General features: G+C 40.8%; 1 protein-coding gene across 1 annotated transcript in view; it reads right to left on the bottom strand.

The window, feature by feature from the left end:
• LOC122554996 (uncharacterized) overlaps nucleotides 1-24436 on the bottom strand; it is a 223803-nt gene that overhangs the window by 141472 nt on the left and 57895 nt on the right. Inside the window, exons 5-9 of the mRNA XM_087992976.1 lie at nucleotides 14815-14877; nucleotides 11564-11608; nucleotides 7862-7909; nucleotides 3993-4040; nucleotides 1170-1217 (exon numbers count right to left, since the gene is read on the bottom strand). Coding sequence (XP_087849102.1) covers nucleotides 1170-1217; nucleotides 3993-4040; nucleotides 7862-7909; nucleotides 11564-11608; nucleotides 14815-14877 — 252 coding nt within the window. The remainder of the gene's footprint in view (nucleotides 1-1169; nucleotides 1218-3992; nucleotides 4041-7861; nucleotides 7910-11563; nucleotides 11609-14814; nucleotides 14878-24436) is intronic.

Below are 24436 nucleotides of genomic sequence, written 5' to 3'. Positions count from 1 at the left end.
TTGGCTGAAATATTTCTTTCTGTGATTGCTGGCCATTTTCAGAGACTGCTTCACAAGTGACATTGGTGGGTGATTGGACAATGCTAACTGTCTCTTTCTCTTCTGGAAGATCTGAGACATGGTGCAATTTAAATAAGATGCTGGTGGCAAATAAGCAGAGGGAGAATGTGTCAATCAGTGTACATCAGTAACAAGCAGAATAGGGACATTCATTCAGTCAAACACAACAAACCTTTTTCCATTAACGTGTGGGTGAAAAAGTATTATAGGGAAATGAATTTATGGTAAAGAATTATGAGATGTCAGTTTGAATGTACTAATTTCCATCTTTGACAACCTGTTAAGTTTGAGAATGTGGTGCTGCTAAAGCATAGCAGGCCAGGCAGCATCCGAGGAGCATGAGAATCAACGTTCCAGGCAAAAGCCCTTCATCAGGATTTCTTCATCTGCAGTCCTCACTTTCGCCTAACCTGTTAAGTTGTCATTTATGGAACCAACTATAACCCAGGGAATTGTCTGTGACATATAATAGCAGCCTGTCTGATACTGCAATCTCTGCACATTTGATGTTATAAAATTGCTGCCAAACTCTAATGTTGCCAACTGCCAGGGTCCAAGATTATTGCCCCTTCAATGTTGTTAAATGTAGTTGTTAGGTGAGGCCTAGATTTTCAACAATAATGAAGGTGGCAGTGTAATTGTAGACAATAAGTCTGTCATCACATCGCTGCTGCTTTAAGTGCCATCCAAACTTAACATCTTTCACAACTCGTACAGCTGAGACTGGTTCCACTGCTCCATCCTTCCAGGCATTCTCTGGTTTGAAATTGAACTAAACCACTGTAAGCTTAAAAATCACATTTCCAGTATCTTATCGGATTGATGGGAAGATGTGATATAATCCAGAATGCATAAGCAATGACTTGTTGGAAACATTTCTGATCAGAATTGTCAAAGGTGAATTGAATAAATACTGAGAAGGCAGAAATTTCCAGGGCTATCCAGGAAAGCAGGAGAATAGGAATAATTGAAGAGCTCTTCCAAAAAAACTGTACAGCTCAAAAGATTGAACAGTCACATTCTCTCCTGTCTAATTCAATAACAGAACACATCAGGAGCTTCCTGTGGTTCTGCTTAGCTCTATTGCAACAACATTTTTTTTACATTACCTGTTCTATGCAATGCACGTGATGTCCCAGTAACAATTGTGTTGCTTTCTTTAAGACAAGATCATGATTTCAGTTCAGACACTCAACAGCCTCACCTTGTCTATAACCTAACTTTGGAAATTGTCCTTGCAAGAGGTCACAGGTGATTTACTTTCAATAAACAACATAATTAAGGATTACACTGAAAAATGTCCTTTTTTCCCTGTGTTCAAGAGATACAGATCATTGCCTCCAACACTGCATTTAACCCATGAGCTGATGGGAAGCAAAATCTATTCCTAGTTAAACCCAGGCCATCTGTTGTCAAAAATCCACTTTTGAATTTAAATTACATGAAGTAAAAACAAATCTTGGTATTTTATTTTTAATTCCAAAGCTGCAAAATTGACAGTTTTCAGATGAACAAATATTTATACCAATTTACTTTCACTCATCTACAAACAATAAATCCTAACAATGGGCCCTATTCCTCTGTAGTCTCATTACACGAGTTGGTGAAATGTGCTTTTCGTTATTAAATATATTGATTTTTCCTGATGTTCTAGCACCAGCCATTTAACAAGGTCATCATGACCTTAAAGAAAAATTACAGTTGAAGAAAAGGATATGTTAATAGTTGCACATAATGAGACAAAGAACACAAAGAAAGCGGTTTTCAATGAAATAAAAATTAAGCCGTGTCCTTTAATATATTATACATATATGTCATTTTCAACTTTGAAATAATCAATAATGTTTTGAAATGGACACAAGGAAGTAATAGTAGAAAAGGTATTTCCTTTAAAAGATCACAAGAGGATAGTTTAGATAACATGATCTTCACTTTCATCATTTGGAAAACAACTTGGTGGATTCAAAGGGCCAGATCAAATTTAGTGGATTATCTTGGAGCCCATATGATCACATAATATTCAGTTTCCAAGCACTTGGATGACATTTTTTCTGCATACATTAGCATTTTCAGAGACTGCTACCCCAGTGACATTGATGGGTGAGTCGATATTGCTAAGTGTCTCTTTAACTTCTGGCAGATCATCCCTCTGAAACATGGTGCAACTCAAATGAGATACTGGTATCAAAGAAGCCGAGGGACAGAATGTGTCAATCAGTGTACATCAGTAAGAAAGTAGCCATGATGTGGAGGTCCGGGTATTGGACTGGGGTGGATGAAGTCAGAAGTCACATGACACCAGGTTATAGTCCAACAAGAGTATTGGAAATCACAAGCTTTTTGAGCGCTGCTTCTTCATCAGGTGAAGAGGGAGCACTCTGAAAGCTTGTGATTTCAAATAAACCTATTGGACTCTAACCTGGTGTGTGACTTCCGGTTCAGTAAGAAAGAAAATAAAGGACATTCATTCAGTCAAACTAAACAAAATGTGTCCACTGATGTGTGGGTGGTATGTTAGTATTGGGAAATGAATTTGTTGTAAAAGTTTAAAGCTGTCAGCGTGAATCTATTAATTTTCATCTTTGACAGCATCTGAAGTCTTCATTTATGGAACCAGTTTTAAACCAGGAAATGGGTTGTGACGTGTAGCAGGTGCCTGTCAGATACTGCAAATTCTCCACGTGGAGAGGGTGGTTATGCTTGCCTTCATTGCTCAGACCACTGAGTATAAGAGTTGGAACGTCTTGCTGAGGTTGTACAGGATGTAGGTGAAGCCTCTTCTGGAGTACTGCATTTCAGTTCTGGTCACCCCGCTCTCGGAAGGATATCATTAAATTTTAGGGGATTCTGAAAAGATTCATCAGGATGTTGATGGGGTTTCATATGTAAAGATAGGCTGGGAACATTCTCACTGGAGCATAGGACGTTGAGGGGCATAGAGGTTTATAAAATCATGAGGGGCATAGATAAGGTTAACAGCAATGGTGTTCTCCCCAGGGCTGAGGTAGGTCAAAACTAACAAACATTTTTAAGGTGACAGGAGAAAGTTTTTAAAGGGATATGAGGAGCAACGTTCTTCCACAGAGAGTGGTTAGTATGTGGAATGAACTGCTAGAGGAAAGGGTGGATGCAGGTACAGTTACAACATTTAAAAGACGTTTGGATAATTACATAAATATAAAAGGACTGGAGGGATATGGGCCAAACACCAGGAATTGGGACAAGTTTAGTTTGGGAACATGGTCAGCATGGACTAGTTTGACTGAAGAAACTGTTTCCATGCTGTATGACACTATCTACTGATCTTATAAAATTACTAATCAAACTCTTCTATGTTGCCAGCTGTCAGGGCCCAAGAATCTTATCATTTCAATCTTGTAAAATGCAGTTATTATGTGAAAGCAAGCTTTACATTGCCAATTTTATTATTGTTGAAATTATGGACAATAAGTTGGTGATCACATCTCTACAGCTGTAAGTGCAATCCAAACTCAACATCTTTCACAACTCATACAGCTAAGATTGGTTCCAGCCCTCCATCATTCCAGGGCTTCTCTGGTTTCAAACTGAACTGAACTACTGCATTCTCAAAACTCACATTTCTAGTATCTGACCAGATTGCTGAGAAAATGATCCGGAATGCACTACACATTGAGCTGTTGGAAACATTTCTGATCATAATGTTCAAACTTGAATTGAACAAATACTCAGATAGCCAAAATTTCCAGGATTACATGGGAAGGCAGGAGAGTGGGAATAGTTGAATAGCTCTTTCGAAAAAACCCTTTACAGCTCAATAAACTGAACAGACCCTACCGAGCTGTCTGATTCAATAATAATATGCAACAGGAATTTCCTGTGGTTCTGAATAGCACTATTTCAACAACAGTTTTCTTACATTCTTAATCTTTACAAAGAGCAGATTTCAGTACCTGTTGTATTTGGTGGATTTGATATCTCAGGAGGTGTTGTGCTGACTGCTGTAAGACAAGATCATGATTTCAGTTCAGACATACAATCAACAGCCTCACCTGTCTACAAACTAACTTTGTAAAGGTACAGGTAATTTACTTTCACAAGACAACATAATTAAGGATTACACTTGTTCCATTTTTCTTGTGTTCAGAAGATAGAGATTATTGCCTCCAACAGTGCATTTAACCCATGAACTGATTGGAAGAAAAATCTATTCCCAGTCAATTTGAGGCCATCTGCTGTCACTTTTCAGAGGAACAAAAATTTGTACCAATGTAATTTCACACATAGAGTCATAGAGATGTACAGCATGGAAACAGACCCTTCGGTCCAACCCGTCCATGCTGACCAGATATCCCAACCCAATCTAATCCAACCTGCCAGCAGCCAGCCATATCCCTCTAAACCCTTTCTAGTCATATACCCATCCAAATGCCTCTTAAATGTTGCAATTAGACCAGCCTCCACCACTTCTTCCTCCGGCAGCTCATTCCATACACTTACCAACATCTGCGTGAAAAAAAGGGTGGAAAAGTTGCCCCTTAGGTCTCTTTTATATCTTTCCCTTCTCACCCTAAACACATGCCCTCTAGTTCTGGATTCCCCGACCCCAGGGAAAAGACTTTGTCTATTTATCCTATCCATGCCCCTCATAATTTTGTAAACCTCTATAAGGTCATCCCTCAGCCACCCTCGCTCCAGGGAAAACAGTCCCAGCCTTTTCAGCCTCTCCCTATAGCTCAAATCCTCCAACCCTGGCAACATCCTTGTAAATCTTTTCTGAACCCTTTCAAGTTTCACATCTTTTCGATAGAAAGGAGACCAGAATTGCATGCAATATTCCAAAAGTGGCCTAACCAATGTCCTGTACAGCCGCAACATGACCTCCCAACTCCTGTACTCAATATTCTGACCAATAAAGGAAAGCATACCAAACGCCTTCTTCACTAACCTATCTACCTGTGACTCCACTTTCAAGGAGCTATGAACCTGCACTCCAAGGTCTCTTTGTTCAGCAACACTCCCTAGTACCTTACCATTAAGTGTATAAGTCCTGCTAAGATTTGTTTTCCCAAAATGCAGCACCTCGCATTTATCTGAATTAAACTCCATCTGCCACTTCTCAGCCCATTGGCCCATCTGATCAAGATCTACAAACAATAAATCCTCCCTCTGTAGTCTCATAACATGAGTTGATGACACATGCTTTTTGTCATTAAATATATTGATGTTTCCTGATGTTCTAGCACCAGTAATATTGGGTTCTAACAAGGTCATCATGAACCTTAAAGAGGATTTGCAAATGGAGAGAAGGGGAAGAATATGTTAATAATTGCACATGATGAGACAAAGAACACAAAGGAATTGATATACAATGAAGTAAAAATCAAGCCATGTCCTTTATATATTGCTGTCATTTTCAATTTTGAAATGATCAATGTGTTCTGACATGGATACTAGGAGGTAAAATTGGAAAAGGAATTTACTTGTAAAGATTACAATAGGATAGTTTCGATGTGGTAATTTTCATTTTCATCACTTGGAAAACAACCTGGTGGAATGGCCTTCCAAAGAACCAGTTTGAATTTAGTGGAGTATGTTGGAGGCCATATCATGTCACATATTCCTTTTACAAGCACTTGGTTCACATTTCTTTCTGTCATTATTGGCATTTTCAGACCTGCTGTACTAGTGATATTGGTGGGTGCTGGGATACTGTTAAGTGTCTGTTTTCTTTCTGGAAGATCATTCCTCTGACACACGGTGCAACTTAAATGAGATGTTGGTGGTAAATGAGCAGAGTGGCAGAGTGAGTCAATCAGTGTGCATCAGTAAGGAACAGAACAAGGACATTCGTTCAGACAAACAAAACAAAAGTTTTTCCATTAATGTGTGGGAGAAACAATTGTATTGGGAAAAAGAATTTGTGCTAAAAAGCTACCACAAAAAGCTGTCAATTTGAACATAATAACTTGCATTTTTGACAATCTGTTACGATGTCATTTATGGAACAAACAATAACCCAGGAAATTGTCTGTTACATATATAATAGCAGCCTGTCTGATACATCAATCTCGCCACACCTTTTGATATTGTAAAATTACTACAAAACTCCATTATGTTGCCAACTGCCTGGGCCCAAGATTATTGTCCCTTCAATGTTGTACAATGTAGCTGTTAGGTGAGACCAAGCTTTTACAGTGCCAGCTTGATTATTGTTGAAAATATAGACAATAAGCCTATAATCGCATCTCTACACTAGCGGGATGTAGAGTCCCATAAATACGATTGTAATTTTTGCAAATGTGTGAATGCATTTTCAGAGACCGCTGCCCCACTGATATTGGTGGGTGATGGGACATTGTTAAGTATCTATTTTCCTTCTGGAAGATTGTCCCTTTGAAACACAGTGCAACTTTAATTAGATGCTAGTGGCAAATAAGTAGAGGGTGGAAAGTGTCAATCAATGTGCATCAGTAAGGAAGAGAACAAAGTACATTCATTCAGACAAACAAACAAAACAAAACTTGTCCACTTCCGTCAGTATGAATATACTAATTTCCATCTTCATCTGATATGGAAAACTCTCTACATAGACAGGGTGGTTAAGAGGACATTTAGCACACTTGCTTTCATTGCCCAGCCCATTGAGTATAGGAGTTGGGATATTATGTTGATGTTGTACAGGATGTTGGTGAGGCCAGTTATGGTCACCCTACCACAGGAAGGATATTATTAAATTTGAGAGGATTCAGAAAGGATTTACCAGAATGTTACTGGGAATGGAAGATTTGAGATATATAGGTAGACTGGAGAGTCTGGGACCTTTTTCACTGGAGCATAGGAGGTTTAAGGGTGACACTAAAGAACTTTATTAAATCAATGAGGGGCATAGGTAAGGTGAGTAGGAATGATGTTTTCCCCAGGGTGGGGAGAGTTCAAAGTTAGGGGGCTCTATTATTAAGATGAGAGGAGAAAGTATTAAAAAGGATATGGGGCAACTTTTTTATGCAAAGAGTGGTTAGTATGTGGAATGAACTGCCAGAGGAAATGGTGGATGCAGGTACAGTTACAACATTTTAAAGACATTTGGATAAGAACATGAATATGAAAGGATTGGAGGGATGTGTGCTGAACACTGGGAAGTTTGACAAGTTTAGTTTGGGAATATAGTTGGCGTGGACTAGTTGGATCACAGGATCGGTTTCCCTGTCCTATGACTTTATCTTTTGATGTTGTAAAATTTCTAACCAAACTCTCTAATGTTACCACCTTTCAGGGCCCAAGAATTTTGTCCCTTTAATGTTGTAAAATGTAGCTGTTAGGTGAGACCAAGCGTTACAGTGCCTGGTCGATTATTGTTGAAATTATAGACGATAAGGTGGTGATCGCATTTCTACAACTGTAAGTGCCATTCAAAATTTACGTCTTTCACAACTCACGCAGCTGGGAGTGGTTTCATTTATTTAGGAGTTCTCTGGTTTTAAACTGAACTGAACTACTGCAATTACGTTTCCAGTATCTGACCAGGTTGATAGGACGATGTGATATGATCCGGAATGCACTACACCATGGCTCGTTAGAAACATTGCTGTTCATAATTGTCACAAGTGAATTGAGTAAATACTGGGAAGGCAGGAGTGTAGGAATAATTGAACAGCTCTTTCAAAAATCTCTACATGCTCAAAAGGTCTGAACAGCCACCTTCTGCCCTGTCTGATTCAATAATAAACCATGTCAGGAGCTTCCTCTGGTTCTAAATGGCTGTATTTCAACAACAATTTTCTTACTTTATCAATTTTTGCAAAGGTCACATTTTCTCTACCTGTCGTGTTTGGTGGAGATGATATCCCAGTAGGTGTTGTGCTGGTTTCTGTAAGAAAAGGACATGCATTCATCTGTAATCTGTCTATAATAATCTGTCATCTGTAATGTTCATTATTTTAATAAGACAGGACCATCCTTAAGGACTATAGTGTGGAATGTTCAATTTTTCCTGAGTTTAATAGATACAACTACTCCCTTTTACAACATATTTGACAAACTTTGTCTGTACTGATCAGAAGCAACCACTGTTCCCAGAAGAAATAACAGAAGTTTTATGTGAATATGGTTGTTATTGTAGATCTGGAGGACACTGTTATGATTGGAGGGCAGTTACAAGACAAATATTGTAAGTACGAGAAGGTTTAAGAGAATAAATTATATTTATCAAGGAAGTTGTCATAGCTAACATTGCAAAGAGAACCAATTTCACACATTTCAATATCTGGCTGTCATTTTCATAATTTAAATCTCCCAAATACCTATTTGCAATACCTGTCACTGATGAGATGGTTAAGGAATTCCCTGTAAAAAGATTCCTCCCATTGAGATTGTGTAACTGATAATGTTTAGAGCAATAGCTATCTTCCCGCAGTTCTTTTTGCATTTCTCCAAACACTGATGATTTCCCGAGATATATTTAAGCAACTTGCTCAGGCACATTACGACATATCTGGAGCACATTGGAATTGAACCTTTGCCTTCCAAGTCAGAGCTAGTCATTTCAGCAAACAAGCCACCATACAGACATCTTTCTAAGTTGCATTAAGATATATGCAACTAAATCTAATTATTATGCTTTCTGCCTATTTCTACCCTGTGTAACATTGTGCTCATTAACAGAAATGTTGATGGAATATAAATGAGGAACAGAATTTGTAAATCAGTGTTACAAATGATGGGCTTTATTGGACAAATATATTTTAAACAGTCTCCCACAATTCAAGTGAAAAGTCTGGAGAGAATCATGGAACGTCCTGTGGGATCTGTTCCAAGAAAATTCCATGTGACCTGCCTGTTATGAAGACAGAAAATCACACTGGAATTTATTCAAAGTCAAGTTTTAGCAACTGCTTAGGATAGAGAAAGCTGTTGGCTTTACTACTGATCAGACTCTCAGGCTGAGCCAGTCAAACTGAGAGGTTTTGAGGAAGAAGACCCACAACAGGTTTGCATTTTGCCAAGCAAAAGAAAATAATATTGTGTTTGTTGAGCTTCAAGCAGAGAGCCACTACTCCAGGAAATAATTGTGAAGTACTGTAAACCAAGGCATCTCCAAATGGTGCCTTATTACTGGAGTTCCATTCTATTCTGCACAGCTGAGTGATCGTCAGGAACTTTGTTCAAAATATTCAACATTTTGGGGGTAAGGAGAGCAAATCCAACTAAAAGTAGGAGAAGCTTTGGATTTTAATTTGAGCTGAAGTTTACAAAACAAATCAGCTAAGTATCAAATTGGTGAGTTTCATTAAACTTGCAGCGAAGCTAGTTTTCTGTCACTACTCTCTATAACTCACCTCATTAGCACTTGTATGCGCAATCCAAAGATGTGCAGGTCAGGTCAACTGGCCGTGCTAAATTGCCCATAGTGTTATGTCCATTCATCAAGGGTAAATATTGGGTAGTGGAATGGGTCTGGGTGGGTTTCTCTTAGGAGGGTTGGTGTGGACTTGTTGGGCTGAAGGGCCTGTTTCTGTAATGTAGGGAAGCCAAAAGAAAATTGAATCCCCATCTTCCTTCTTGCTGGAGCCAGCACACTCACCATTGCTGGAGCCTCTACGTCTTTCACAACTCACGCAGCTGGGAGAGGTTTCATTTATTTAGGAGTTCTCTGGTTTTAAACTGAACTGAACTACTGAACTACACCAGTCTTAAAGTGTAGTTGTATATCAGGTCCTGTGCTGCCAGCCAGGATTTGCCCTTCACTGTACACTGTAGTGGGAGGGGACTGGCTTGCTCCTACTCTGACAAACTTGCACAGTTAACACTGTCGGATGATGGAGCACGTTCCCCACTGCTCTGGCTGACTTTCCCGACTGGTTACAGTAATGTCCAGGACGGACCTTAGTCTACTGCCTGACCATGAAGTTATGCACCTGCTGAACCTTACCAGCCCAAATGGGTGACTGTCTGTGTCCAAGCCTCTGAATTGGAATTGGATGATGCCATTGACTTAATGAATCCTGATAAAAGGCTAAGCCCCCTTGTTATGACTGAGGACTACTCCCTTTTGACTTTTGAGGCATGGCCACTGGGTTGAAGCCACAGGGTTTCTGCTACGAATACTGTTGCCATATAGTGCAGGTTAAACATTGATGTTGCCATTCAGCAATACATCCAGTCCCTTGACTGATCAATGTTGACAACCATAACAAGCTGCCCGGTGTTGTGTCTATGCTGAGCAGCAAGGCAACTCAGAAGTACCATGAGCCTTTAAGCTCTGGCTGAGAGGGCAAAGTGTTAAAAGGCAAAGCAAAGCGGCTATGTTACAATAAAAAGGCACTGCTCTGCTCCAAAGCCGACAATGAAGTACAAAACAATGATCGACAGTGGATCAGAGAAGACCCATGAGGGTGCGATGAAGATAATATGTGTCTGAAGCCAATGCATTAATGGATGGTGTACACACTCACTGCCCAGGGAACATATCCTGAAATGTTGATGTACAAGAGGTCCACAAGAGCAAACCACATCCTTGAATCAAGAGGTACCTGATCTACAGGTAACTGTTGTAGTCTATTTCTATCTGGAGGTTGGGGAATGGGAAACTGTATATAAATGAGGCAAGACTCAGTTATAATAGCATGCTAATGCATACAAATGGATGAAAGTAAGCCTCTCACAGCTCAATGGAGAGATTATTGTCTCCCTGGCTGAAATGTGGTTAAAGAATTGGACTTGGTCATAACTCTCAACATTGAAAATCTCATGTTTACCAGTCCCACTGAACTTTTCCAACTGACTGGACAATGCTTACATTGTTTATTGCTTGAAAGGTTTACGGCTTACATTTTGGGGCAGGGGCTTTTGGTCTAAACTTTATATTCTACATATAATAGCGAATGCATTATATAGTTTAATGTAATAGTTGTTTCATCTACATTGATTTTGGCGTTTGTCACAGTAAAAGTCTTAAAGCATGATGTCTTGCAAAGACATAAAATCATTCATGCGTTCAGGTAAATAACAAACTTTGTCCATTATTGTACAGTTGACATTTTCAAAATTTAAATGTCTCAAATAATGATCTGCAACCACTTGTCACGAGTGAAGTGGCTTTGTTGATAAAAGAAATCCTTGCAAAATAATTGCAATTCATTTGTGCTCAGGTTTGAACTACATTGCTTGGAAGGCAAACTGTCAAAGTGTGTTACAGGGGTTAATCTGATACTCCAACATCTCTGCCTTTGCATAAGTTGCAAATTACTCCAATTGCATTATGTTTCGAAGGTCAGGGGCTCCTGTTTTAATGCCATGCAAGTTATAAGTATAGTTAACAACTAAAACCAAGCTTGACTGACATTACAGACAATAAGATTATGATCATAGATTTGCATAGCCAAGAAGCATCCAACCTCAATATGGGACCTGCACAATTCATACAGGTGAAATTGACTTCAAGGGATCATCATTCCAGCAGTTCTCTTTGTTTTTAAATAACTAACTTAAACCAACACATTCATAGAAATCATAATGCCACTACCTTTTGTGCTTGATGGTCGTAATGTAACTTTAGAAGATGTGGTGCCTGTAGAATTTGTACATGATATTAGATAAGATCAAACAATTCATAATGAACACAAAACAAAATCAGTTGTGCTTCAAAAGTATGTAGGTTTTCAGACGATGCTAGATTCTAAGGAACTTCTTCATTGAAGAATTCTCTGCCCAAGTACTTTGTTTTGAGTATTAATGGATGTAACACATCTGTCAGGGTTTGGAAGGAAAGAAGCCATCAATTAATGTGCATTGAAGTAAGTGATATTGAGGCTCATTATCAAAGTAACTGCAAATTATTTGAACACAATGAGACATTGACCATGATTTTAATATGATAATGCTCAAGGAGATAATTGACGAGTCTGTTTTAGCGAAACATCTACATTCTCCCTTAGGTGGGCATGCCTTCATCCTAAAGCAATAATTGATGCAATCAATCAATTGAAGAAAAGGTAAACTTAATAGGTGACATTCCAGTGACTAAGCTGCTGAGACTGCACCAGTATCTAATGAAAGTAGCAGAGTATGAATATAATAATGCCCCTGTAAAGAGGCAAGTTATGTTTGTGTAATGTCTTGCACAACCACCAGATGTCCAAAGGCAATTTTGAGGCAATGAGGAGTTTTTGAAGCGTAGCCAGTATGTAATGTAGGAAAAGTGACAGCTAGAGTAGCAAGCTCGCAAAAACAATAATGTGATTGCAGCACCTAACCTGATAATCTGTTTGAATTGATTGTAAGGCAAATATTTACTAAGGCATCAGGGACAACCTGAAATTTTGGCTTGGGAACCTTTCACATTCACCTGAGAGGTCACACAGAGCTTTATTTTAATATCTCACCAAAAAGACAGCACCCCTAACAATACGGTACTCCATTGGTTAAGTGCTGAGGGATCAGTCTAGATTGCACTGTTCAAATCCAGAATTTGAACCTCACAACCTCCAGACTCAGAGAGAATGGGGCTGCCACCTGAGTCATGACTTAGGGGAGACAATGCACCACAATATTAGCAAATATGAGCCCAGAGCATCCCATAAAGCGGTCTCATTACCTATCATCAAAGTTCAAGCAAGTTTGCCATTTTCAAAAGACCTCTTCTGGAGCAGCAGGTCTGAGCTCAGGTAAATGCAATCCTGGACTATAATAATAATAATCCTGAGGTGGTGACATTGATACAGTCCTACAGCTGGAAACAGTAGCAACACCACAAAAGAGTGCCTGAGACTCCCATGTGTCTAACTGCCCTCTTAACGCATGTACTGCATGTTGACCCAATCTACCTTGTCAAGGAGCATCAAGAACTACAGGAGTCGAGAACTGTGTCAGAGTGACAGCAAAAATAGGGGTGTCAGGATTGAATGAACTGGTATTTACAACAGGAGTGACTGGGACATCTGGACTGAAGAGAGGAAGAGAGATTTCAGGGGTGTTGGGGGAGCCCTCAATGGCTAATGTCATTTATAAGATAGAAAAAAAATGAAGCAGCTGATTGTAGTAGGCCACATGAAGATTACAGATCACATCGCCTAGCTTTACATTCTCTGACCAATGAGAAGCATTACTTCATGCTGTCTTGCAACAATTGACATGGTTTATCAGATATTTTGAACCTCCCGCAAGGTTGTCTAATGCCTGCTAGACCAGGAGTAATACATTTGTGCCTTTAAAAGTCTCCAGATAATCTAGTTTCTCCAAATGTTGGGTCTTTCTAGTTCTCTACATTACTCAAATATTCGAGTTTGCATCGAACAGATGCTGATGCCTTCTTTGTCGTGACAAATACATCACCTTCCCCACTGGCCTCAACAGTTGGCAAAAGAGAAGCGAGGATTTGCAGGTGAGTGACTGCACAGATGCTTCCATCTAGGTAGGCTATCAGTTTGAAGTAATCTTTAATCAAAAAATATACCACTCCATCAAGGGGCAGCAAGCAGCTAGTTGTGCAAGTTTCTGCAAGGTAGTTATGCAACTGCTGGAGCCAAAGCACTGGCGACAAGTTTTAGAAGACAAACAAGGTAAGGATGGAAAGAAGAAAGCATCAGAAGGGGGCTCTGCTCAATGTCTTGCATGCTCTATCCTTTCATGCTCTATCCTTTCTATGTTTAGGTCTAATTTGAAGCTCTTTGGTAATAAATAAGTTCACTACCCGAATCAGATGCCCTGTGGTGCCCAGAGCCTGGACTCCCGCTGGCAGCAGTGCCCAGAATGAGAACTCCTGGCTGAGGTAGGCCCTGAGCCTGAACTCTCAGCAACAGAAGTGCTCGGAGCAGGGAATCCTGGCTGTTGTAAGCCCAAAGCCTCGACTCCCTGCTGAGGTAGGCCCGGAGCCTGGATACCTTGCTGAGGTAGGCCCGGAGCCTGTACTCCCTTGCTGAGGTAGGCCTGGAGCCTGGACTCCCTTGCTGAAGTAGGCCCGGAGCCTGGACTCTTGGCAGTGAGGAAGCAGTGGCAGCAGAGCTGGGGTCTCCTAGGGCATCGGTGTTGTCGTTGCTGTTCCAAGTAGAGGACTCCTTGAGGAGTGGAACACATTGCAGAGTCATTGCAGAAGCTCTGAAGCCATGCTTGAGACCCTACTTTGAACAGAAGATAAACTCAGCTGACTTCCTTGCATCAGGATGAGATTGTTATGGAGCTGGGGAGGTGCAGAGGAATACAACAAGGAATACAAATGAAGGAGAAGATGATCTGATAACTTAACTGACTGAAGGAAACACCTTTTTTTTGTGATCTACTCATATGGAAGGGATCTGCAGGAGTGAAAACTTCTGAAATTGAGCAGTTCTTTCTAAACCATGATCTATTCAGCACACAACCAATACAGGCGTTACTTTCTCCATGGTGGATATGTGTCCTTTCCATTTGTGCTTTCAACAAAAGCAGTCAAACAAACAAAAGCTGACCCTCCTGGGCAGAATGCAGAATTCTGATTCTGTGCAAGCAGACATGATTTGCTCCATTATGAACTTCAGTGATAAAATTCCTTGGAAGGTCTTCCAACAATGCATGCAGCTGTTGAGAAACATCTGCGTCCTTTTGTTCCCTGCTTTGGCCCTTGCAATTGCCATACCCATCCTGCCAAACAAAGCTGAGAGAGGTCCACTTCATGTCTTGGGCTCTGTCCTGTACTGTCACTGGTGCTTTGAGCTGCACAAGCATCAAGTTCCTCAACCTTACTATCTAATACACATGGGGTGGCAATGACTGAACTGGTACCTAGGTGGGCTGTACTACCTGTCTGTGTTCCTCCTTCAGACTTTCCACATTCCTCACTCTTGTCACAATCAGTCGATGAACCTGGAGGAAAGGGAAAAGGGACAAGACTTAGGGTGGGAAAGAGACACAAGACACTGGTAGCAATTGCCTGAAGAATAATTTGAACATGGACAGCTTGCTTTATCCCTGCTGAGATGAAGGCAGACTATATTGTAATATATTATAATATTATAGTATAATCTGCATGCAGCCAGCTCTGGTAACCACCAGCCTCACCTTCCTTGCTGGTGTGCTCGGGCATTTGGCTTCCAGAGCTCTGCTTTGCTTTGACATTGGAAATGACATTAGATCACACAAACACAGAACCAACGTCAGCACAGAAGGAAGCTGTTTGTTCTTTCATGACAGTGGTGGCTTCCAGCAAGAGTACCACCCTGAGTCCCCTTCTTGGACATTGGGCATTTCTCCTCCACTCTTACTGCTCTCACAAATGTGTGTAATATTTTATTTCTGCAGACAGAGAGGGTGAAAGTGAATGGCCGTGCAATGAGACATGGAGTACCGTTGTTTAGGAAATTGCATAGCAATTGTTTGTGTTGAGAGGCAATGAAACAGCAGATAGAAATAAGGATATGGATGTATTTCAGATGCAAAGCTAATTGTGTAAAGAAGAAGGAGTGTTGGAGAAGTTGTGGCTATACAAGTAGTTGCTGTGGTTCTGTTCGCCGAGCTGGAAGTTTTTGTTGCAAACGTTTCGTCCCCTGGCTAGGCGACATCATCAGTGCTTGGGAGCCTCTTGCGAAGCGCTTCTTTGATGTTTCCTCCGGTGTTTATAGTGGTCTGTCCCTGCCGCTTCCGGTTGTCAGTTTCAGCTGTCCGCTGTAGTGGTTGGTATATTGGGTCCAGGTCGATGTGTTTGTTGATGGAGTTTGTGGATGAATGCCATGCCTCTAGGAATTCCCTGGCTGTTCTCTGTCTGGCTTGCCCTATGATAGTAGTGTTGTCCCAGTCGAATTCATGTTGCTTGTTGTCTGCGTGTGTGGCTACTAAGGATAGCTGGTCGTGTCGTTTCGTGGCTAGTTGATGTTCATGTATGCGGATTGTTAGCTGTCTTCCTGTCTTCCTGTTTGTCCTTGCATGGGATTTTGTACACTACATTAGTTTTGCTCATGTTGGGTATCGGGTCCTTCGTTCTGGTGAGTTGTTGTCTGAGCGTGGCTGTTGGTTTGTGTGCCGTTATGAGTCCTAGGGGTCGCAGTAGTCTGGCTGTCAGTTCCGAGATGCTCCTGATGTATGGTAGTGTGGCTAGTCCTTTTGGTTGTGGTATGTCCTCGTTCCATGGTCTTTCTCTTAGGCATCTGTTGATGAAGTTGCGCGGGTATCCGTTTTTGGCGAATACCTTGTATAGGTGTTCCTCTTCTTCTTTTTGCAGTTCTGGTGTACTGCAGTGTGTTGTGGCCCTTTTGATTAGTGTCCTGATGCAGCTTCGTTTGTGTGTGTTGGGGTGGTTACTTTCATAGTTTAGGACTTGGTCTGTGTGTGTGGCTTTCCTGTATACCCTTGTAGTGAATTCTCCGTTCGGTGTTCTCTGTACCATCACGTCTAGGAATGGGAGTTGGCTATCCTTTTCTTCTTCTCTCGTGAATCAGATTCCTGTGAGTGTGGCGTTGATGATCCGGTGTGTTTTTTCTATTTCCGTGTTTTTAATGATTACAAACGTGTCATCGACATATCTGACCCAGAGTTTGGGTTGAATTTGTGGTAGGACTGTTTGTTCTAACCTTTGCATAACTGCCTCTGCTATGAGTCCCGAGATTGGTGATCCCATGGGTGTTCCGTTGATCTGTTCGTATATCTGGTTGTTGAATGTGAAGTGTGTTGTGAGGCACAAGTCCAGTAGTTTAAGTATGCCATCTTTGTTGATAGGTTCAGCGTCCTGTTTTCTGTTCTGTATGTCCAGTAGGTTGGCTATTGTTTCTCTGGCTAGGGTTTTGTCAATCGAAGTGAACAGTGCCGTCATGTCGAATGATATCATGGTTTCTTCTTTGTCTATGTGTATATTTCTGATGATGTCCAAGAATTCCTGTGTTGATTGTATAGAGTGTTTGGATCCGCTGACCAGGTGTTTCAGTTTCTGTTGTAGTTCTTTGGCCAGTTTGTATGATGATGTCCCTGGCAGTGATACTATGGGTCTGATTGGGATGTCTGGTTTGTGTACTTTAGGTAATCCATAGAATCTGGGGGTGTTGTTGCTTTCCGGTTTCATTCTTTGTAGGTCAGCTCTGGTTATCTGTCCGTTTTTTTGTAGATTCCTTAGTGTGTTATTTATCCTATTGGTGAGTTGTGGTGTGGGGTCAAATTCCTTCATTTGGTAGGTGTTGATATCTGCAAGTAGTTGTTGTGCTTTTTGGATGTAATCAGATTTATCTAGGATGACCGTCATTCTGCCTTTATCTGCTGGTAGTATGATTATGTTCTTATCGTTTCTTAGTGATTTCAGTGCTTCCCTCTCCTTGGTGTTGAGGTTATATGTATGTCTTTTCCTTATTATCATAGGTACGACAGTTTGTCTCACTGTTTGTTGTGTCTCTTCTGTCAGTCCATTGTTCCTGAGTGTGCATTCTAGTGCTGCTAGGAAGTCTGCTGTCTTGGCGTCCCTGTGGTTGTAGTTGAGTCCCTTGGCCAGTATTGTTCTTTCCGTGTCTGTGAGCTGTCTGTAGGAGAGGTTTTTAACCCAGGTGTGTGTTGTAGTGTCCTCTTTGTTGTGTGTTAGTTTGGCCATTTTTTCTTTTAGTGCTTTTTTTTGTGGTGTGTTGTCCTGTTCTGTCCTATGGTGACAGCCTGTTCTATGGTCCGGAAACTAATGTAGTGTACAAAATACCATGCAAGGACTGCACAAAACACTATATAGGACAAACAGGAAGACAGCTAACAATCCGCATACATGAACATCAACTAGCCACGAAACGACACGACCAGCTATCCTTAGTAGCCACACACGCAGACAACAAGCAACATGAATTCGACTGGGACAACACTACTATCATAGGGCAAGCCAGACAGAGAACAGCCAGGGAATTCCTAGAGGCATGGCATTCATCCACAAACTCCATCAACAAACACATCGACCTGGACCCAATATACCAACCACTACAGCGGACAGCTGAAACTGACAACCGGAAGCGGCAGGGACAGACCACTATAAACACCGGAGGAAACATCAAAGAAGCACTTCGCAGGAGGCTCCCAAGCACTGATGATGTCGCCTAGCCAGGGGACGAAACGTTTGCAACAAAAACTTCCAGCTCGGCGAACAGAACCACAGCAACGAGCACCCGAGCTACAAATCTTCTAACAAACTTTGTATACAAGTAGTATTATGATACTGAGCTGTATAGAGAGAAGAAAGGAAGAGGTGAATGTGCATGAAATGAGAAGGAATGGTGTATTATTGTAACCGAGAGGACAAATTTAGTGACCCATTGGTGGGGACATGGGTGAAAATAATGTTGTGAAATGCAATTTGAGCGATGGAAGAGAACTTCAGAGGCATACTCACTCTGATGCTCCATAGACAATGGATCCTTTAACGGAAGCCATTTCTTCACTGAGGTGCACTAGATCCTAATGTTTTCAAACAGTTCTGTATCCAGCCCTGTCAAATCTAACCTAGAGACACCCTTGCAGCTTCTGAAGAAGAGTGTTTCCTTCTTCAACACCAACTGATCAAGGGTCACTGGACTCAAAACATTCACTGTGCTTTCTTCCCACAAATGCAGCCAGACCTGCTGAGTTTCACCAGTAATTCCTGTTCTAGTTTCAGATCTGCAGCGTTCTTTGTTTTATTTTGATGTTTCCTCCTTCACCCACTTCCACCATTGTAGAGAATGGTGGGTCAGTCTTTCTACTCATATTGTCTTCCAGAAAGCATTTTGTAGTTGTGTCCAATAATATCCAGCAGTCGAAGTTTTCAACCCCCCAACAATGCAACAAACTCCAACAATCCGCAAAATCCAACAACAATATCCAATGATGCTGCAACAACTGTTGGCAACGGGCTCTACAACGGGTGTAGCCTGGTGCTAGCCTCCCCGCCTATTGTACTGGCCTCCCAGGGCAGTCTACCGGCCCAACATGGCAGTCTGAAGCAATCTCTTTTCTCATGATCCTCACAATAAACTTTCGCACAGCCTGGAGCCAGGGCCCAACATGGAGTGGAGACAAGGTGCCAGTGTGGTTTGGGTTGGAAGACTGTTGTGCTGAACTTTTATTTCTGCTATGCTAGATATTTTATTTCTCTATTTTCTAAGATCTTGTAACTAAAGGAACTGTACCTAAGATGGCACTGTAAGTGGCAATGTATAAACTTTGACTATACTCATAGACTATTTATGATAATAAAGGCTAATTATAATTCTAATCTTTTAACCTCAACTAATCCAAATGACTGAAAATTACAGAATTCCCAGTACTAAGGGAATCTAAGGACATTACAGATGAGGCAGGACAATAAAGGTTCAGCCATGATTTTATTGAATGCTGAAGCAGATTCAAGATGCTGGATAATTCACTTCTCATCTGATTCCTTATAGTTTATTTGCAATCCAAGTGTGCAATAGAGTCTGACAATCTAAATAAGTTCAACACAAATATGACAGATTCCAATAGTTGAAAATGTGTTGCTGGAAAAGCGCAGCAGGTCAGGCAGCATCCAAGGAGCAGGAGAATCGACGTTTCGGGCATGAGCCCTTCTACAGGAATGAGGAAAGCCCTTCCTCATTCCTGAAGAAGGGCTCATGCCCGAAACGTCGATTCTCCTGCTCCTTGGATGCTGCCTGACCCGCTGCGCTTTTCCAGCAACACATTTTCAGCTCTGATCTCCAGCATCTGCAGTCCTCACTTTCTCCTGGAAGATTCCAATAGTTCAAAAGTACCCTAAGGTTTACAACAGTGCTCAATAATTTCTGAAAGTGGTTTCAAGACAGAAAACAAAAGAAAGCAATCCAATCTCACTTGAAGAGTTCAATGCAGTGGAAATTGCGAATGGTTGTTCTCTCTTCTACTGGAATTTCAGAAGACAGCTCAACCATGAAAATCCATCAAGGTACATGAGTCTTATGCCTCATGCGAAACTCTCCATGAGGGATGAATGGCCATCCCAAGATTTATTCCATCACAAAAAAAGTGTCACAAGTTTAAAATCAGAGTCTTTTTGTATGAGTAGCGTTCCAATTTATATTGAATGGAACTCAAACAGTGAAAAAGAAAGAGGGCAATTGACTACTAAAGAATCTGGAGGTGACAAAAATAAAGATGAAAGGTTCACGGACAGAAAATAACATTTAAAAATATGTTTATGGTGATAATCTGAATATAGGTTAAGCTTAGTATAACTAACCTGAGTGTGTAATCAGATGCCAAATCTTCAGAGAGTGCAACTCATTTGAGAGAGAGAGAAGAGAGAAAAGAGAAAGCAAGAAGCTAAAAGAGAGAAGGGGGAAAGAAAGGAAGAGAGAGATGAAAGACGGATTACACACATATAAACAGAGACGGGGTACTGAGTTGGAATTGACAAACAGATATAACGTGTGCAACAGGTCTGGATCAAGGTTCCACGCACGTAAAGGCCACTTACGGATGTAGATAACAATATTTATCCAATAAAGATTTAAGAATGCTGTATTTACACTGACAATTACAGTACAAAAGCATTTTTTCAATTCTAAAAACAGAACACAAGGTTCAAAATCTTCAATAACAGTTTCCAAATGAAAGTTCACAAAGTGATATTTGCAATACCTGTTTTTTTTAATTTGAGACCTGCGATGTGAAGTTTACCTGTATAAGGTATTAAGGTCGGGCAAGTTTCAAGGATGGAATCAAGCTGTTGACAAACTAGGACAGGAATAAAAGCTTTGCAGAAGATCGGGGATTAAGCTGGGGAGAGACCATTTTTGAGCTCCAAAGTGTTCAGAAAAACAAAGGGTTTTTCTCAGGCCCTGCCAATTTAAGTGGCAAAACCTGATTCACATTTTGGCGCTTATTTTCAGTGGCACTGCCATCCAGACTGAGAGGTGCTATATCCCAATGCAAATCCTCTTTATTTTCTGTGTAGGTGGCTCACTTTCCAGAAGAACTCAATGATAGAGATCAAACTATTTTCTCTCCTGCTTCTGTCAGCTGCTGCTGGGCCAAGATTCCAACTCATCACAGATGTTGCAATATTCTATTGGTGTTTCCTAATTCATTTTGCCACTTGTAATCATGGTATTAGCTGACATAAATGAGATAGTATTTCAAATTTAACATTCAGTAATAGAGATGAATCAAAACTCAAAGGCCCAGTCTTTAAAAGGATTCTCATTTGCAGAATTTATTCATATAAAGCTCGAGAACAAAATGCAATAGTTCTTTGAAAATCATGACAGCAATTTGTGCTTCTTGCCTCTCTTGTAATTAACAGCACTGATGAATTAATGTCATGGAGTCAGAGAGACATACAGCACGGAAACTGACCCTTCAGTCCAACCCGTCCATGCCGACCAGATATCCCAACCTAATCTAGTCCCACCTGCCAGCACCTGGCCCATATCCCTCCAAACCCTTCCTATTCATATACCCATCCAGATGCCTTTTAAATGTTGCAATTGTACCAGGCTCCACCACTTCCTCTGGCAGCTCATTTCTATACATACACCACTCTCTGAGGGAAAAAGTTGTCCCTGAGGTTTCTTTTATATCTTTCCCCTCTCACCCTAAACCTATGCCCTCTAATTCTGGACTCCCTCAACCCCAGGGAAACAACTTTGTCTATTTATCCTATCCATCCCCCTCATGATTTTATAAGCCTCTATAAGGTCACACCTCAGCCTCCGATGCTCCAGGGAAAACAGCCCTGACCCATTCAGCCTCTTCCTATAGCTCAAATCCTCCAACCTTGGCAAACATCCTTCTGAATCTTTTCTGAACCCTTTCAAATTTCACAATATCCTTCCGATTGGAAGGAGGCCAGAATTGCATGCAATATTCCAAAACTGGCCTAACCAACATCTTGTACAGCCGCAACATGACCTCCCAACTCCTGTACTCAATAGTCTGACTAATAAAGGAAAGCATACTAAACACCTTCTTCACTATCCTGTCTAGCTCCAACTCTACTTTCAAGGAGCTATGAACCTGCACCCAAAGGTCTCTTTGTTCAACAATACTCCCCAGAATGGCGAGTGATACACCATTAAGTCTATAAGTCCTGCGAAGATTTGCTTTCCAAAATGCAATACCTCACATTTATCTAAATCAAACTCCATCTGCCACTCCTCAACCCATTGGCCTATCTGATTAAGATCCCCTTGTACTCTCAGGTAACCTTTGATGTCCACTACACCTCCAATTTTGGTGTCATCTGCAAACTTACTAACTGTACCTCCTATATTCACATCCAAATCATTTTGTTAAAAGCTAGAACAAGATCATGACCAGGTCAGGGTAAAGAGTCATAAAAACAATATTCTTATGATAGATTAATACAATTAACATGTTATTGGAAAATACTATATAGATACAAGTAACCGCAATGTGGTGAAAACTAATGATTTGGACATAGTGGGCCCAATTTTCTGCTCCCTGAGTTGTAAGTAAAATGGTGAGTGTGATGACTTAATTGGACAAGAATCCAAAAAGTTAGAATTTTGGCATTGAGATGGATTTACACAAGAATCCTCCCTCCTTAGGTGACACAATGGCTTCCCATCAGGTGTCGAGAAGTCTATATGCCTGTAAATGCATCTCATTAATTACCCAACACATGCAATTAATTTCTCATTTCCCAATTTACTTCTGTCCAACTGAGATATACAATCTTTCAGAATTTGGCTCCATAAATCAAGTGCGTATTTGTGGATTGAGACTTTCTATTCTTGTCAATACTTCATTTGCACAGTTGGCTGACAGACCTCTGCTTACGACACATTCTCCAAGTATTGAGTTTTTTTCTATTTGTTTTAGCTGTGCAATGAAATGTCAACTTTTTACTTGTGGATCTGATATCCTCACCTCTCTGCAAGGTAAAATGCATGAACAAACATTATCCAGGAGCAGTGTCAGCACGAAATTGTGATAATGGTAAGCACTTCCACTAACTCACTAAAACCGTAAATTGCCAAAGGAGAATTCCTGACCAATTGTCTAGGTTATTTATTAATTCAATAGGAAATAATCCTGAAATACCTCTCATTAATTGTCCAACTGAGGCAATTGATTTCACACACTAAAATTTCCTCTTTTCCAATGACAAGAAGATCACATTCCTAGAACATGTATGAATTTAAACCATAGTCTTATGATCACACTTTCCATGTTGAATTAAGCTCAGACATGCCAGAATTTTCCAAAGGCCAGATCATCTTTGATTTGATTTGATTTGTAATTGTCGTATGTACGTACATACGGGTTGTTCTCCTATAACGCGCATTTCGTCAATGTGATTTAGCCGCAACACGATTAGTGAATTGGAGAACGACTTTTTAAAACAGGAACTCCCATTGGATGTTAAGCAAATCCATCCCCAGCACTAGGTGATGCGGTGTGAAGCGTGGACTCGTGTCAACATGACATAGTTAGTCAGCCTGTGGGCTTTGTGGTGCAATGCTTCCTGAAGGGTACAGTGCTGTACTCAATAATATTCAGTCCTGTTTTTCATGAATACAGAAGGGCAAAGTTGCAAGAATGTCGACAGGAAGCATCCAGGTGGAAAAGTCACGGGTGTTGACCGTTAAAAAAAGCCAAAATGCTTGAACAGAAGCTAGATATTATAAAGCATTTTGAGCATAATAAAAGAACACATGACATTGTTGTACAATAGGAATAAAGAAGTCCATGTTACGCACCATTGGAGACAATGTGGAAAGAATTAAAGCAAGCTGTATTGCTGGAACAAGTCCAAAAGCTAGCAAGTCTGTGAGGTCACAAACAAAGAAACTTGAGGAGATTGAACGGCTTTGAGAGAAAATGTGACCTGGGACCACTGTTCTTAACATAAAACAGAAAGCATTATCAATTTATGAGGACCTCAGGAAAAAAGCTGAAGGCGCACATTGAGGAACTTGATTACAGCTACTGAGGGGATAATGAAGACAGTGTCCTTCAATTTTGGAAGAACTTTAACATTAAGAATGCTATTGGCATCATTGTGGAGGCCTGGGATGATGTCAGTGAGGACTGCTTGCATGCAGTTTGATGGAAGCTTCTCCCAGATATTCTTCGTGGTTTTAAAAGGCGTTGAACCGTCAGAGGAGCTTCCAGCAATCAAAGAAAGTTGTGTCACTCTTACAAAGCAAGTTGGATTTGAAGAAATGGAGACTGATCTACAACAACTTGTTGCTCCAAGGGGAAATTGAAGCTCAAGGTGAAGGCAATGACGTCCAGGATGCAGCACCACAAGAATTTTCCACTTCTGCTTTGTCTTCTATCCTGGAGGAAGTTGAGAAACAGCTGCAGCTCTTAGAAGACAATACAAAACACAGCAGGATAGCAGGTCGTAGTAGAAAGTCTTACTGGGCACCCATTATTGAGCTTCTTCATGAAAGAAGAAAGATGGCAAAGCAGCAAAAACTAGATGCCTTTTTAAGCAAAGCCCCCCAGG

Source organism: Chiloscyllium plagiosum, unplaced genomic scaffold (genome assembly GCF_037043375.1).
Source record: "Chiloscyllium plagiosum isolate Xiang-an unplaced genomic scaffold, Cpla_swu_hap1 HiC_scaffold_12, whole genome shotgun sequence".
Classification (NCBI taxonomy): domain Eukaryota; kingdom Metazoa; phylum Chordata; class Chondrichthyes; order Orectolobiformes; family Hemiscylliidae; genus Chiloscyllium; species Chiloscyllium plagiosum.
The sequence above is the reverse complement of the archived record's forward strand: the minus strand, read 5'-3'. Positions and strand labels throughout refer to the sequence as shown.